This window comes from Mya arenaria, chromosome 7, assembly GCF_026914265.1.
Source record: "Mya arenaria isolate MELC-2E11 chromosome 7, ASM2691426v1".
NCBI classification, from domain to species: domain Eukaryota; kingdom Metazoa; phylum Mollusca; class Bivalvia; order Myida; family Myidae; genus Mya; species Mya arenaria.
In genome coordinates, this window is record NC_069128.1 from 17,960,402 (window position 1) to 17,979,353 (window position 18,952).

The window sequence follows — 18,952 nt, forward strand, 5'->3', positions numbered from 1 at the left end:
TCTGATTACCTCTGAGTTCCGAAAAGCTTACGCTTCATTTTCAGGCACATACAGTACGAAGATAGTCCTTGTTCACAACTTGTGATCTTTTGAACATGCAGTGAAACGCTTTTATGAAAATAAATAGCTAATGTTTTGAACCAAGATATAAATAATAAATTGACCACATTGATCTGTTTCTATACGCGTTTGAATGCAAACATTTTAACATGAATTAGCAGACAATTGTCTACAAAACAAGTCGATGTAAATTTGTTAACTGTGTATCGCATGTCGCAAAATTTGACATAAAGCAAATATTTTCTTTAACTTATTAGAGTGTCTATATTATATCATTAGCTTTTAACGATACTTAACCTAAATATTTCTACTAAAGATAGTATGGTGTTTTGTAAAGTAATTTAAAAATGAATAATATTTGAAGAATACCTAAAACATAAGTTTTTTTTATTAAAGCTGCACTCTCACAGATTTACCATTTTAACATTTTTTTTATTTTTTGTCTTGGAAAGAGAAATTTGTGGGTAAATATCTGCAAACCAATAAAATAACATTGCTGACAAAAAATCAGATCGTAGATTTTCATATTTCCGTTCGAAAATTAATGTTTTATCGCTTAAACCGTTACTAACGGTTTAAGAAAAATGCATAAATTTTTTTTGAACTTAAATATAAAAATCTGTGATCTGATATTTTGTCAGCAGTTTTATATAACTGATTTCCATGGATTTTCGCAAAAAAATGACTCGTTCCAAGGCAAAAAAATAATGTCAAAACGTTCAATCTGTGAGAGTGCAGCTTTAAAGCGCACAGTATAGGTTGATGTAAAATATGTTTCTTTAATTTGAATGCATTAGAATGTCTTACTCGTTTGACGTTTATGATCAAAACATAAAAACCCATCTAATTAAGGTACAGCGAAGATGATGGTGACGATGACAACAGCGATATGACGATGATGACAGCGATGATGATGACCACAGCGATGGTGAGGATGACCACAGCGATGATTACGATGACGACCGATGATGATGACGATGATGACAGCGATGATGATGACCACAGCGATGATGACGACAGCGATGATGGCGATGACAACAGCGAGGACGGCGATGAAGACACGGATAATAACAACGCGACGGGGACGACGACGACGACGATGATGATGATGATGATGATGATGAGAATAAGGATAATATCAATATGATAAGAGATAGGTCCTTTTTAAAATTGTTAGAGATGGGTATAACGCCGTACTGTCCGTAATAAGTTATTCAAACAAATCGTATAATTCGTCTATTTTAATTTCATTAACTGTTACAGTTATCTTATTAGCCTGATATGTAAACTTCAGCTACCTAATCACCAAACAATAGTATTATCTGACCAACGTAATACAATTAACACCTGATATAAAAAGTTCAATATTTTTCTTTTTATATCTACTTTGGCTGGTGGCCATTGACACTTTTCAGTCTTTACTCTTGACAAAGATAAACATCTAAATTATAGTTTACAATGCTCGTAGATATCTACATTTATAACATCGATCGAAGTACTAAAATAATTACAAAACATGACGAAATATGCTGTAGTAAGGTAAAGCTGCACTCTCGCAGAATGATTTTTTTTTGTCTTGAAATGAGCCTTTTTTACGTTAATGTCCTGTTAGCCAGTGATAAATCGTAGTAGACCGCAGTTTTCATTTCATGTTCATGTCTGAAAAATGATGTATTATGGCTAAAAGCATTACTAATGCTTTAAGAATTTGTTTCGGCAGATGACCAAACAATTGAAATCTGTTTTATTGTGTGTTATCTAATATGTATATGGCTGAAATGAAGGCACTGATGCCCAAATCAGCTGATTCTGAGTCATTTTTTTTATTAAAGATCAAAACTGTAAATTTTTGAGAGTGAAGCTTTAACTATACATGCTTATTTGACTAATAATGGAAATGGTACAACTTATCTTTTGGCATAATTTTGGTCGCATTATAGAAAGTAAGTAAGTGTTGGTTCAAATCTAATGTAAATGGTACGACTATGCTCTTTGATTGCTTTATTTTTTAAATAAAATACTGAGTTCATTTATTCGACATAAATCACGTTCCTCAAATATTTAAAAGAAAGGTTTTGGTTTTTAATAATTAGAAGTCAATAGTGTTTAATACGCTCTATTTAAAGTCAATAACCTTATACGAGTGAATACAAATAATTGAAAAACGAAACTTAAAACTTTAGCAAGGTTGACTGACAGTTACGCGCATTAGGTAAAATTGACACATTTTTGTGGTAATTCAGTATGTAGCTCTGTTTCCGTGACGTTTTTTAATTATGATATCCCGTTACGTTTATTTTATATCTGGGCTGGCCCCCAATTTCTTGAAACATCTTAAATCCCTTATAATAAGATTTGCTTAGCTTATTGTTTTGTTGTGGTATAATTTGGATAATTCATCAAAACTAAATATTCTATTTTTTAACGATTTAAGTGAATATTGGCCCAGCTCGACTCGATATATTAGTGAATATGATGGACCCAGCTGGTCTCAATACGTTAATAAAAATGAACCCCATTTTCATTTTGATGGATTTCCCGGGATTGTATTTAAAACATTCATCCGATTATTTTATTAATGCACATGAGGTCATATTTGTCCCCGAAGATAATAAAATAAAATAAAATAAACGGCGTACTATAAACTCATGCCATAGAATATTCCCAAATTTAAAATCGTATTTGGTAAAATAAAGTTTCGCCTTTTTCTGAGTTTATTAAATAATTAAACATTTTTTTTAAAAAGATATAAAAATAATATGACAATTATAATACCTTGAAACTCCGTTTTTGAAATGAGTCTCTTATTATAACTAAACAAAAATGGCCGATCTCTCTATTTATTTCAAAAGTAAAAAGCCCTTCAACCTCTTCAACCTGTCTTCAATTTATGAACAATTACCAACCTTTCAAATGAAATTTACGAAGCTATTGTTTAAAGGAGTTTTATAACTTATTCATGTCCGATAAGAACATTCAAGTTAACAATTCGATAATCCATTAATTATGAAGTATCCATAATAACACACAGCTGTATATCCAAAAATAACATTAGTAACTATAAAAACTACTTTCTTTTGAACAGACGGCCGAATGCATATTTAAGTACCAACCAATTTGCGGTAAAATTTCACTGTCATAGTTTATAATTAATCAAATATAATCATAAGTAGTTGTTCAATAACCCATAATCTACCACTCAAAGCACTAACGATCCGTGTTAAGTCTTTTGTTTTACGACACTATTGTAATATATTCAGTCAGCGGTATTCACCAAATCCGAAACGTTTTGACTTAATGAACAAAGCGGCCAATATTTGAACTATTCAGGCCTGTCAATGGACAAAGTTTGTCAACATTTTCTTTAAATAAGATTGCTTGAACAGTGTAACACTTTGTCATCCAAGCACTTAAAAGATGTACATAATGTGATGAATGCAAATAAACAGTTATAATATTACATAATCTTTGTTTAACGTTTTATTGAGCTTTTCGGTCGGTCAAAAATATAATCTAATTAGATTTTCCATTATATTTGTTATAAAATAAGACACTGATTGGCAAAACAATAACAGAAAAAAGATATTCCTCTATTTATTCATTGTATTGTACAGTCATGTATTGCATTTATATCGTAGTATACTATTCTGCACTGCACTGCACTGCACTGCACTGCACTGCACTGCACTGCACTGCACTGCTATGTATACATTACAATACGCTGCACTGCACTGCACCGCACTGCACTGCACTGCTCTCTGTTCTGTTCATTACTGTATTATTCTGTACTGCTATATACGGCACTGTACTGCAATATACTGTTACTGTACTGTACACTGTTCGATATTGTGCTGTTCGATACAGCACTGCACTTCACTGCACTGCACTGCCCTGTCCTGCATTTTTCAGTTATGTTAATACGTTCTGTACTGTTCGGTACTGTACTATGTGAAGTTAATGTTAACGTTATATGCTTAGTGCTATAGATCTTGAATGTTGTAAACACCATGAAAGACCAGAACAGAATTTTCTTAAGAGTTATGCAGTAAAGAATATAAATATATTTATATACATGATTAAAATGTCAGAGTGGATGCGACCCATTCCATTATACATTCCATAATACAGTAACGCTTCTAAACATGTTTACTCAAAGGAAAACCAAAATGTACTGATATTTGTGGTAAGATTAAAATTAATTCTTTAGCTATTTCGGAATTGTTTTTATAGTTTATTACTTTAACATCGCAGCTATTGGCTTTTAAAAGTAAGGTAAGGCGACTAAATTAATTGCTAGATTCTCACCCCTGCCCCCCCCCCCTCACTTTTTGCGCCGCGTCTTAAATTTTAATGAAAATATTGAACTTGGGTCTGTATTTGCGTTTTGTCCGGTACTGTACGGGAACGGCGTTTATTGATACCTATAGAGTCGATGTATGATGATTCACATGTAAAACATGATAATTGTTACGGTCGTGTTCGTGGTTCGTCTAGGAACACATGTGTATGGTCCTTTAGGCAATAAGAAAAAGTATGGACACCGTTTTCTTTTAATCATTTTGTAAAGTGACCTGAACATTAAATAAATGCTTCAACTTCGTCTGTCATAGTTTTATCAAGACAATGTACGTGCAAGACAACTTTTTTATATTGTATCTTATAATTCTTTGAAAGAATGGCTATGTGCTTTATGTTTTATGTGTCTGTATGTATATGTATTATGATGTACACAGACGAGACTGAAATAATCTATAAAATCTAAAATATATTGAACGGCAACACACTCATCTAAGGAAAAGGAAGGAGAATGTCATTTAAAAAGAAAAAAAGTGGATGAAAATCTAGCAATAAATTTAGTTTGGCCTAAACAAATGAAAGTTAATCTAACACAGTACAACTGTAAGTCAATTTAAAAAAGAAAGAATAACCTACTTCAAAATGGTTTTATAAAACAGCATTCTTGTTTAAATAATCCCATTTCATTATTTGCTTTACAAAACTATTTAAGTTACAAACAACAAGTACTTACAATTTGTAATTCCATGTTTTGAATATGAAGTTTAGAGGCTTTAATATTGAACAATTTCCAATTTTGTTATGCTGACAAAAACAATTTACGGACCTTAAGAAGGTCAAAACTTTCAAAACTGAACTTGAATACAGAATAAATAACAGCGTTTTGACAAATTCGCCTACTTTAACCAAGGGCTGTATTTAATCACGACCAATAGACCAATTTCAAGTAATTTGGTGTATTTACCTTTGTCAAAGACAACTAATAAGGGTTCTCTATTTGAGAGCTTTTATTTGAATATTTCGACTTCAACGGAAGACATTATTATTATAATTATAAGCCGACTGTTTACAATACAATTATTGCATAGTAAATATCATATAACATCATATTTGTTTACTAACCACATTGTGTTTATTGACTTAAGGCGCAAGAAGAAAATAGAGAAACGTGTATTAAGTTAAAACAAATATTAGAATACTTACTTTGAAAGTTCACTTGCACAATTTTTATTCTTTATATAGACCTACGGTTTGGGATTAAAGGACTCGTAGTTTCTTATCCTGTTTATGTCAGTACATTTAAGAACTTTCATAATCCATATTCAAGGTATCAAATGATGCTCTGACACCGGAGTTTCAAGCTCAATAATAAAATAAAAAAATCAAAAAAAAATCTTATAATTTCCAACTAAAAATTATAATACCGAAATTGTGAAAACATATTGATTGTTTTTTATAAACTTGCATTTTGTACTGCATATTATACTAATATACTGAGTTTGAAAATCCTGTGCCAGTGCAATGTTAGTACACAATAAACCTATTGCCGGTTCAAGGTCGCATGTCGTTGCAAGGACAAACAAACAAAATGCCCCCGCCCGCCGCCCCCCCCCCCCCCCCCCGCTATATTTTGCAAGCAAACCTGATAGATAGAAGTATACGTCTTTAATACATCAGAATGCACCAATTCATATTTATTTCACAACATTTTCAATTTCCAAGTTTTCTCGGCGTAGGTCCGTAATCTGTTATCAAATTTAAAGCCGATATTTTATTTTTAGTTTCCGATCATGGGGGCTGGAGTTACGCCCCATCAAACCATAATGAAAGTCCTATCACATATCTCATTTTAGACTGCGAATATTTTTGCACTAGCAAATTAAAAGCGATCAGTGAAATACATTTCCTATTACATAATTCCGATTGTATTAAATATATATATATATATATATATATATATATATATATATATATATATATATATATATATATATAGAAGACACCATGTTTTCCAAATGTAACGAGCTTTACCTGATTCTAGGAAGATTGTAGCGGTACATCTTTGTCTTGATTGTACAGCTTTTCCTCTGTTTTTCAGGTTTTTATGTCATATTGTACCAAAGAAACAAACTCATCGTTCTTTCATTTCTGTAAATCTGCACCGTTGCTACGTAGAAACGTCATAAACGTTCATGACGTCATTACCCGATATGACGTCACAGCCAATAATCTCAAAATAAGTATGACGTCAAGAATGACGATGAAATTATCTGCAGTTCAACGCTTCGTCAAAATGGAAATGAAAATTATTTAGCAACAGTGGTTAAACTAAATGGGAATTTCATTTCAATCAATGATATTTCTTGTTTCGAATATATATTTACCTGAACATCCATGCTTCACGTGGAGCTAAACCGTACGTCACTTCCGGTAATGTATTTTCATCTTCCGGTAATAATAATTTCCGGTCACATGACCCATTTTTTCTTAACGTCAGTGATTCCCCATCGTCAAAATCACTATTTTCACCGTCAGAATACGGAGTTTGTTCTTTATTCACATCGGAAAGTACTATAGTTGGAACTGGCTCCGTGTTATACCGAATTAAAGGTGCTTTAAGCTGGGTAATTTCCATTTTATTTAATATACTAACAGTCACCACCAATTTTGTCTTTTCATAATGCTGTTTTACCCTTTTCTTCACTCATCGTGGTAAGTCTTCAATTTTAAATACTTTATATTATTTAAATAACCTTTCATTATTGGTTATAAAACAATAATGTCCAAAGAAAACAATTTATTGTATTTTCTCTTCAACCAGAACCTCGTTATTAAATTTCCAAACTGCCACAACCTGCACGTTAAATATAAGCATCGAATTGATAAGAAATAAACGTTATTTACCAAAATCTCAGACCCGAATTAATGACACTTCAAGTCAAGTCAAGTCAAACACCTGCTTTTAAATCCAGCCACACCGTTCCCTATTTATTTTTTTGGTACTTGAACTTGATGATTACGCAATAAAATGGAACTCAAATTAATTCCAATCTCATTAAATGGTAATAATTCTTGTTTTTGCGGTGCCATAATGTTCATTTGTTAAACGGATAAATCGATTATGTGTGAGTATTTGACAGTATTTTGCAGTTGAAACCACTTAAGAAAAATGTTTAAGATAAACTTGAACTATTTTTCAATACGTCTGATCGAAATTTATTGCTGAAAATATTAGTTTTTATCCCCGCTGTGAATTTATATTCTTATCAGTACAAAAAATCTGGTCCCCAGCTTATATGGAATAAATACTTAAGAGCTCGGTATAAATGTATACTTCACGACAGGTATATTGTTATCAAATCTTTTTTAATTAATAAATCAGAAGAGAACTTGCACACGCACAGATTATAGTTACCAACTTACAAACACGAATGGTATGACAACAGCGGTTTTAAATGAAAAAATGCCATAAATTATCACAGCCGTTTGAAGGGGATGAACTCCTGCTTTGGTGCAATATGACCTGTAAATTATAGTGACATTTGACCTAAAAGTATTCATTTTTTTCTTCAGATTTATCAAAGGGTTAACGACGATCTAGCATAAACTTACTATGAATCATAGTTATAGGTTTCGGTTAATATTTTTAGGTAAAATGTCACTAAACATGTACAGGTCATATGACACTAAACCCGGAGATCATTACCTTCAATCGACTGTGTATATAACACATACTTGCATGCAGACAAATATATAGTATCCGATGAACAATTTCCTTTTAATTCTAAAACGTTCAATCTCTGTGAAGTACAACTCTGAGAACAGACGGGAAAATGCCACCAATCTATAACATATTATATAGATACCATATATTTGAACCATTAGATTATCCTAATCCTTATTGTAATCCATTTTGTCTAAATTGAGATTTAATTTAAAATTCTAATACTTTATCCAAGATGCTGCATTAGAAATATCGGAACCCAGATTTAGATATATTCCAACATTTTTGAGTTGCTGCAATTTCAGGATTATTCCCTAATTCCAAATTATGCCTTTAATTCTTAAAGCATGCCTATAGAGATTTTATATTTAAAAAAAAACTCATCCTTCAACGAAGTATTTATTGTAGCATTTCCATTCACTTTTGTCATTTAATTGGAAACACCAAGATTAAATAAAATAATTCATTAAAAGCAATATATCCAATCAAATGCGTCACTGATTAGATTCTTGTATTTTATAGGTCGTGAGATTTAAATGAAAATGATTACCCTGAGCAGATATTATCTATTCAAAATGCCAATGAAAACTGTTGATGAACTTTTAGCATATTTAGCGATTCGTTGTCGTAAACAAAACGATCATTTTACGACAATGAATTCTTTTCAACAACAAAAACACATTATATAAATGCGCATCAGTAAGTTTTGAAATTAAACGGTATTATATTCAAATTAAATATATCCACTTCAGAATTGTAATATTTATATTCCATACAATGTTTACCTTAATTTTTATCCCTACATCTAACAGCGAAATTTAAATTCCATGTGTATGTCATTAACAATATTAATGATGCCCAAATAAGGTTTTCTATTCAAAGATTATTCAATAGAAGTGTTTTTGTGTCATAGAGAACTGCTCTCTTTGACAAATTGCTATTGAAATATACGGGTGAAAATTATCATAAAGAACAATATTTATTGTTCAAATTAAAATTATGGTTCATAAAAAGCGAATTTCTACAAATGAGCGTGTCCTTACTACAAAGTGCAGACAACGGGCCGTCTGTGCAGAACTTCAATAAAAGGAGCATTTTTGTTAACTTCATCATTGTAAACTTTAAAATATTTACTTCTCTGAAAGTGTAATGGATTCACTTGTGATCTGTATTCCTAAATAGATTTGGAACGACTGTTTCCGATGTACTTAAAAAAATCAAATATATTAACATACCAAAAAATAGTTCACTTTTTAAAGTTAACATCGATGAAGTTAACAACGTTGTTAACAATAACGAAGTTCTGAACATTATTGTACTATTATTGACCGATCAGTCTGTTGTTGCCAGGTCAGCCTGGCTTTAACCGAAACAGGATGTTATAAGGACATTAGCAAGTAAGACGAACTACTTCTATGAAAGCCATTATGATTCAGCCAAAATTTCAGGGTTTTTTCTTTTCTATCTCCATAAATTTACTCTCATGTTTCCGCCAATGAGATCGCCGTACGGATTTAGTCTAAACTTTGGATAATTAACCGGACATAATAAACCGTTTCAGTTATTTGTCAACTACACGGTTCGTACTCGCAATATCTGGTGTCACTTCCTGCATATGATTCTGTTGTTTTTTATATCTTTTGGCAAATTATTAGGAGTGTTAAATCTAAGATACTGGCGGCTGAAACCCTGTAACAATTGTTGATATATACTCAAATATTGTCTTCAAGTCCACAATTATGAAAAGCCTTAGTAACGATTTTCATTAAAAGGCTTAAAGGTTACACAATGCTTATGCATGAATCCTTGTGGGCGAGCGGTCTTCGTGTTAATTTCCTATTTTTTCTTAGTTGTACCGTCGTGGGTTCGCTCCCAACAAAAACGATTTTTTTATTCTTGAATTCTATTTTCTGGAATTTCATCATCAAAAAGAAAAATAGCTTTGGAAAGAATTAGCATGGAAAAATAGTCCCAAAACATGAGCGAGTCCCTATATTGCCGAAAGGTTGAGCAGACATAAAAGTAAACATAAATTAAAAAAAAAACACTAAAGAAATGATTGTTCATCTAAAAACGTGATAGCAAACTTTCTCATGGACTTCTCAATGCGGACTTGAGTTTAGGAGTTCATATAAACAAACCATTCAAATATAATTGAAATTAAAACACTTATTATGTTAGAGAAATCCTATACAAAAACAACTTAATCATAAGTGTTAAGTCTGGCTCGCGCATGGGAAAATGCATTTCGATAAGTCAGTTTCTGAAATCCTACTGTGAGGGTATAAACAACCATTTCAGTAACCGGCGTGTCACTGTTTTGATAAGGAACCGACTTCAAATAGTTGTTAAATCCCATTAAATTCCTAATATTTGTGAAAAAGAATTTTAACCCTAGTTATTAAGCTATGCGCTACAGTCCGAACGAAACATTGATCAAAATACAAGTACTTTCAAATATTTGCTTTTTGATAATTGATAAAAGTCTGACACGTCTTTGCAATGACAAAACTAACAATTCTAAACTAATTCTATTAAAATAAAAGTGTCAATGTAATGAATGCAGTGAGTCTATCATAATGCCCCCAAGAGCTTATTAAACGGTTCTTCTGTGTTAAAAGTATTGAAATTATATTAAAAATGTGCATGTGAAAAATGAAAATCATTGAATGGTTTTAGATAACGTCTATATAAATTAAACCAGTATGATATATCTACTTTAGTACCATATTGTAAAGATTATAAGTATCTTCCATGGCCGAGAGTGTAAGATAGGTTCATTCCGACCCGAGCGTAAACCTCGTTTCCGCAATACATCCTGCGCGAGGGTCGGGATGAACCTATCTTACACGAGCGGCTATGGTAGATGCTTTTTCTCCCACCTCAGTTAAACAAAATTAAGTAAAATTGTAGTTTTTGCTGGAACTCTTTTGTGCTAGGTGAAAATAATTGCGTATGGATATGCGATAATTCGTGGTTGTCATGGGTATGCGCGCAGTGATTCAGATTATGTTAATAGTCAAATCGGTCTTTAAATAGTTCTAGGGAGAGTGAATGATTATTTCTGGAGAGGTGCGCGAAAACTGTTTTATGGTGACATTTGAAGCGGAAATAATTAATAAGCGTTCTAAATATTGCCACAAGACTAGGTTTCCATGATGCTTAAACAGACGAGAGTCTTCAACAAGGGAGGTAATTACAATGTGGTGACCATTAAAAAAAGAGTTTCATACGGGCATTTTATCTTCGCCCGTGGGCAAGATAAGAATTTCAAGCATGGTTAAATACATATAGCCCGGAATTAACATAACAGGGTTTTCCCATGCCGGTACAAATAAAAGGTGAATTTCGAGCTATTGAAATTCATGTAACAGTTCAATGACTCTATTGTTTCCTAAGTATCATGTGTATATTACAGCGATTTAATTTTGTTTGTACTGGAGGATTAGGTCGGAAAAACCAGAATGGCTATAATTCCGGGCTACAACTATTGGATCTACTTATCTGAGGTGGGAGAAATCTCGTTTCTTCTATCTTTTATGCATTATTATTCATATGAGAACTGCATGAAACTCTTCAATCAAGCTCTTAGGCGGCTATAAATGAATTGCTAGGTTTTTATTCCCGCCCGCCCCCTCTTTTTTCCGCAGCCCGTTTAATTTTATTGACTTAAACAGAATGTTGAATTAGGATCTGTATTTGCGTATCAGACCGGTATTGTCCGGAAACGGAGTTTATTTATACCTACGGTGTCGATGTATGACATTCATATGTAAATATGAATAAATATTACTATTTTTGATGTCCTTCATTAAAATTATACATTTCCATCGCATTTCCAATCTATTTTGATAGTTGTTTTAGTGAATTTGGTTGCCTTTAAGTCCAAAATTAATGAAGAAGATTCTGGTAGTAGGTGCAATAACTATTACTTTTTTCTCCCACCTCTGATAAGTAGATCCAAATATTTGGCCATGCTGGAAATCCTTAGTTTGCCCACAGGCACAGATAAAAAAAGTACCCGCATGGAACTACTTTTCCACTACGTACAAAAGACTTCCATCGAAAAAATACAATTAATTTTTTACTATATTTTGTATAACCGAGGAGGGAGAAAACCATCTACCATGGTCGCTGTTTAAGAGAGCCTCACTCCCTACCAATGCACCGGGTGTTCTGCGCAAACTCGGTAACTTTCGTTTCCGCAAAAAAACCTACACACGGGTTTAAATGAACCCATCTTAAAAATTCGGCTATGGAAGATACTTCACATATCCTGGCACAATGTACTTTTAAGCCCAGTTTTTAATTGTGTTAAAAGTAAATGGTAATTATGCATATCTTAACACATCAGTGTTTATAAATAGTAGGATATCGTATGGCAATATAATAGTTAAATTAAAATATATGAATGCCATATCTAAGTAAGTATAATTTTATCTTATGACTGGCATGATAGTAAATATGTCTTTCAATACATTATCTGTCCGACGCAGTTATCAAAACCATGATTTATCTTAAAATCCAGTAATCATTTTTTGTCACCGATTTTAATAGCCACATATTAATATTGTTATGCAATTCACTTCATATCCTAAACTTCTATTTTTTCTCACTTCTCCGAGTATAAATCTTTGAACCACTAAAATCCAATCATTTTCCAATTTCATTGTTCATTTTTCACCATTTCCATTCAAAAGCGCATTTGTATTCATCAATTTATTCCATCCTACTTTCTTATCGCTAATATTTATGTGAAATATCTGACGTACGATAATAGCGCAAAAGAGCATTGAAAAGCCATTCACCATTTAACTACATTAGCTAAAGAGACTCGGCTATTTACCAATAATGTTTTTTCAACATGTTATAGAAGAAAATAATAACAGCGAAGAATACTCTTAATCGTTTACATAGGAAATTATCGACGGTTGCTCAAGTCCTTAGAAATATGAAATATGTTTTTTTTCTTTTACAAAAGCAAAAAAAAATCGAACTCGATAGCTTTTATTGAACTCAAGGTTAATCGCTTTGAAACATCAGGTTAAATGATGTTAAAAGAGCGATTTGGTTAATTCTATAAACAGAAATGTTTTCTAAGGATGGTCGGATGACGTTAAAGGCATATCGTAAGCCTTTTCAGGTGCATACTTAAGTTCCTAAAGAGCATAATAGTAAAGTATGGTTTAGTTGGATTTAGTGACGAACAGAAGGACATCAAAAGATAAAGTGCTGTTATGCATAGGAGAGCTAATCGCTGAGAAGAACTGTACAGCTTAGTCACAGGGCACTGCATTCCGAACCAGTACAAAACAGTTCAGCTCAATTATGTACAGTACAGTACAGTACAGTACCATACCGCAGCGTACAGCACCGCACCGTACAGTACAGTTTAGTACAGTACAGTACAATACAGTACAGTACAGTGCAGTGCAGTGCAGTGCAGTGCAGTGCAGTTCAGTACAGTACAGTTCAGTTCAATACAGTACAGTACAGTACAGTACCATACCGCAGCGTACAGCACCGCACCGTACAGTACAGTTTAGTACAGTACAGTACAATACAGTACAGTACAGTGCAGTGCATCGCATCGCATCGCATCGCATCGCATCGCAGTGCAGTGCAGTGCAGTGCAGTGCAGTGCAGTTCAGTACAGTACAGTTCAGTTCAGTACAGTACAGTACAGTACAGTACAGTACAGTACAATACAACATAGCACTGTACAATACAGAACAGTATAGTATAGTGCAGTTCAATGCCCTACAGAAAAGGGCTACAGTATAGTGCAGTCAGTACTTCTCAATACAGTTCAGTGTATGGTGGTACTCTACATTAAAGTGTTGATTAGTATAGTAAAGAACAATATAACGTATAACAGTTCATTATAGTGCAGAGTGTACAATACAGTACAGCACAGCAGAGTATAGTCTTGTACTGTATTAAATGGAATTAAAATGAATTGAATGAAACAGTACACTACAGTACAGTAGAGTGAATTCAAGTGCAATAAAATGCAGTGCAGTTGCATTAGTATAGTATATACAGTACAGTACAGTACAGTACAGTACAGTACAGTACAGTTCAACAACGTACAGTACTAAAGTGCAGTCAATAACATTGCACACTTAAGTGCAATGAGTAAATCAATGGTCATAAAGGAACAGAACAATAACAATTTGCATACAATACAGTGTACCTTGGAGGATACTATTGCACCGAGAGTGTACGGTACTGGACAAAGCAATACTATGTAGGCTGTTTTGCTAGCATCGGAATTTAACATTATTTTTCTTATGTTAATATACGTAAAATGGTATTTTATACAAAATTTAAGTACCTTATAATGGCATGCACATGGGTAAAGAAAATGAAGTTTTCATTGGACACGAATATAATTTTATAACTTATATCAATGATTAACAACATTTTCCAAATTTTAATATTTAGACATTGGCAAGTACCTTTAAGATTGAGCAATTATTTCCTAGAAACGGCCACTCAATTATGTTTGACTGTTGCAGTAAACGTTTCCCCAACAGCCATTACAACTTTCAGGTTCATTACATCGACAGTTAATCAAACATCGGAAACCAGTCTTAATGGATCATAACAATAGAAGGTCTACGCTCCGTTGCTATGCACTTTATATAGTTAACATATTATTATAAACAATCATGAAATTATCGTTGGACCATACACATGTCGTTTATTTTGTATTAGGTATTCATGGTGTAATGAATGCATGTAATTCTGACATTGTGAAGCTATGCTGATAATACTATCAAATGTATCTATTGTAGCTACGTTACGCATGTTTTAGTTTAATTTACTCTATGTGCTTACGTAATGCAATGTGTTTCAACCCGAATAAACATCAAGCGATCGATCCATCCATCCATCCATCCATCCATCCATCGATCAATAATTCGAAACATGTTATGTTGCAAAGCGAGTAGTAGCGACTGTGAATTGAACATGTTGTCCCAAACATGTTGTGTTGCAAAGCGAGTAGTAGCGACAGTGAATTAAACATGTTGTCCCAAACAATGAATTAACCCTGTTGTTCCAAACATGTTATGTTGCAAAGCGAGTAGTAGCGACAATGAATTAACCCTGTTGTCCTAAACATGTTATGGTGCGAAGCGAGTAGTAGCGACAATGAATTAACCCTGTTGTCCTAAACATGTTATGGTGCGAAGCGAGAAGGAGCGACAATGAATTAACCCTGTTGTCCTAAACATGTTATGGTGCGAAGCGAGAAGGAGCGACAATGAATTAACCCTGTTGTCCTAAACATGTTATGTTAAAGAGCGAGTAGTAGCGACAATGAATTAAACCTGTTGTCCCATGCATGTTATGTTGCCAAGCGAGTAGTAGCGATAACGAATTAACCCTGTTGTCAAAGACATGTTATGTTGCCAAGCGAGTAATAGCGACAATGAATTTACCCTGTTGTCAAAGACATGTTATGTTGCAAAGCGAGTAGTAGCGACAATGAATTTACCCTGTTGTCAAAGACATGTTATGTTGCCAAGCGAGTAGTAGCGACAATGAATTTACCCTGTTGTCAAAGACATGTTATGTTGCAAAGCGAGTAGTAGCGATAACGAATTAACCCTGTTGTCCTAAACATGTTATGTTGCCAAGCGAGTAATAGAGACAATGAATTAACCCTGTTGTCAAAGACATGTTATGTTGCAAAGCGAGTAGTAGCGACAATGAATTAACCCTGTTGTCAAAGACATGTTATGTTGCCAAGCGAGTAATAGCGACAATGAATTAAACCTGTTGTCCCATGCATGTTATGTTGCAAAGCGAGTAGTAGCGATAACGAATTAACCCTGTTGTCCTAAACATGTTATGTTGCCAAGCGAGTAATAGCGACAATGAATTTACCCTGTTGTCAAAGACATGTTATGGTGCAAAGCGAGTAGTAGCGACAATGAATTAACCCTGTTGTCAAAGACATGTTATGTTGCAAAGCGAGTAGTAGCGACAATGAATTAACCCTGTTGTCAAAGACATGTTATGTTGCCAAGCGAGTAATAGCGACAATGAATTAAACCTGTTGTCCCATGCATGTTATGTTGCAAAGCGAGTAGTAGCGATAACGAATTAACCCTGTTGTCCTAAACATGTTATGTTGCCAAGCGAGTAATAGCGACAATGAATTTACCCTGTTGTCAAAGACATGTTATGTTGCAAAGCGAGTAGTAGCGACAATGAATTAACCCTGTGGTCAAAGACATGTTATGTTGCCAAGCGAGTAATAGCGACAATGAATTAACCCTGTTGTCCCATGCATGTTATGTTGCAAAGCGAGTAGTAGCGATAACGAATTAACCCTGTTGTCCTAAACATGTTATGTTGCCAAGCGAGTAATAGCGACAATGAATTTACCCTGTTGTCAAAGACATGTTATGTTGCGAAGCGAGTAGTAGCGACAATGAATTAACCCTGTTGTCCTAAACATGTTATGTTGCCAAGCGAATAATAGCGACAATGAATTTACCCTGTTGTCAAAGACATGTTATGTTGCAAAGCGAGTAGTAGCGACAATGAATTAACCCTGTTGTCAAAGACATGTTATGTTGCAAAGCGAGTTGTAGCGATAACGAATTACACCTGTTTTCCCAGACATGTTATGTTGCAAAGCGAGTAGTAGCGACAATGAATTAACCCTGTTGTCCCAATCATGTTATGTCGCAAAGCGAGTACCCGATTAAATCTATGTGTAACAAATTTGAACCAATGTTACAGCTGCCATGAACTAGTTTAATGGTCAGAAGTTACTCTATCATTCACATACATATGAAAACATATTTCTGTTTATTTTAATTGGTTTCAAGGCTTTCGAAAATATAAGAATATAAAAATATTTTTCTACATACCAGCAAACTGTCCATTTTTAAATGATAACAGAGTAAAGAGTATTCATCCAAGATATAGACCAAGTTCAATTGCTTAAACTTCACTTGAAAGAGATCGTATAAAGAAAAACACTTGAATAATCTCCATAGGTGAGGAATGTCAAAGTTTTGATATGGAGTGTTTTTCAATGCTTTAATGAGATATATTACAGACACGGCCAGGAAGTCAATTTTCAAACACAGGCGCTGATAAGGTTGTTATCGAATACGTTTGTTGATACGAATGAAAACAGAGTAAATTGCGTACAACAATTACGGCTATGTCTAAGTCGGAGAACGATGAAGGGATAGTTAGCGGTAGTAATGATGATGTGCCGATGATGATGATGATGGTGACGACGACGAGGAGGACGGCGACGACGACCACGACCACGACGACCACGACGACGATGATGATGATGATGATGATGATGATGATGATGGTGACGACGACGACGACGACGATGACGATGATGATGATGTTGTTGTTGATGATGATGATGATGATGATGATGATGATGATGATGATGATGATGATGATGATGTTGGAGATGATGTTGGAGATGCTTTTGATGCATATGAGGACGTTTCAGTCTATCTGTCGCTGTTTTTGCTGCTTCTGCTGCTTTTGCTCCTCCTGCTGATAAGGAGGATGACAATGACAACGCGGACGACCATGTTGATGGTGATAACAGATTGCGGGCAAGAATGTTGTCATCAATGTTATGTATTAAAGGCTTCAAATAGATCAACTAGCTATGCGATAAAAATGTAAAGCATACCTCTCATCCCTTGCAGTATCGAACGCCTTGGCACCCTTGATTGGAGGCAGCACAAGCTCCCTTAAGTTGTATGAAAACATGTCCTCCCGTTTCATGCTCACGTAGTTCTCCACTTCCTGTTTGTTGAAAAGCGGAAGTGGTTTCAGGCGCATGCGCGGCGACCCGATGTTCCTTTGTAGAGCCTCCATGTCTGAAAATGAAACATAAAACATTATTCTGTTTAATGGATTTTAATGTAAATAAGTAAATTGAATACAATTTAAAAGCAAGACGGTGTGAGTGTGTTTTGGTATAAATGCCAATCTCTCTTAGAGGTCTTTTGTTCGAACCCCAACTAAGGGCACATAACATTGGTCACAAAACAGACACATTACTGATTTCTGCCCAGGAAACGGACTCGAGACTGATTCATATCAGCGCATCGAGTTAAATAAATAAGTATAATCGAAGTGGTTCAAAAACCCACATTGGGTGCACTGGCACAGCATTTTCAAACTCAATCATTTTTAAAAAAAATCAAAAACAATCTTATAATTCCTTACTAAAAATTATAATACCGAATAGATGAAAAAATATTGATTTTTTAATATGCATTTTGCACTGTATATTATGCATTAATATCTGTCACTCAATAAAATAAGCACTGGTTCATCCTAAAAAGTTTACACTACACTAGTGATGTAAGTGCATGAGATCCACATTTTATCAAATGTGTAGATGGTCACGCATCAAATAAATAGGTGCTCAAAGATCCAACTTAAAATAGTTGCTCAAAGATTCAATTAAAAAATATGTGCTCAATAATGCAACTAAAAAAAAGTGCTCAATGATCCAACTTTAAAATAGGTGCTCAAAGATACAATTAAAACAAATGTACTAGAGTTTCCCACTAAAAGATCCCGCTCAAAAGTAGGTGCTCGAGGATCCCGCTCAAAAATAGGTTCCCAAAAAAAACCTTCTCAAAAATAGAAGCTCAAGGATCCCACTCAGAAATAGGTGCATAAAGGTCCAACACAACAATAGGTGATCAAGGATCCAACAACAATAGGTGCTCAAAGATCCCACACAACAATAGGTGCTCGAGGATCCCACACAACAATAGGTGATCAAGGATCCAACAACAATAGGTGCTCAAAGATCCCACACAATAATAGGTGCTCAAGGATCCCACACAACAATAG

The 18,952-nt window shown here is 34.1% G+C and overlaps 1 protein-coding gene across 9 annotated transcripts in view; it reads right to left on the reverse strand.

Moving 5' to 3' along the window:
* LOC128241920 (uncharacterized) overlaps positions 1 to 18,952 on the reverse strand; it is a 45,782-nt gene that overhangs the window by 10,403 nt on the left and 16,427 nt on the right. For 3 of the 9 annotated variants that reach the window (XM_052959054.1, XM_052959052.1, XM_052959051.1), the window contains exon 2: positions 17,772 to 17,961. In XM_052959054.1, the coding sequence (XP_052815014.1) occupies positions 17,772 to 17,959 (188 nt within the window). In that variant the 5' untranslated portion in view covers positions 17,960 to 17,961. Of the gene's footprint in view, positions 1 to 2,966; positions 3,168 to 5,089; positions 5,255 to 6,740; positions 7,948 to 12,558; positions 12,750 to 17,771; positions 17,962 to 18,952 lie in introns of those variants that run through there. The other 6 variants (XM_052959056.1, XM_052959055.1, XM_052959049.1 and 3 more) reach the window with 5 other exon arrangements.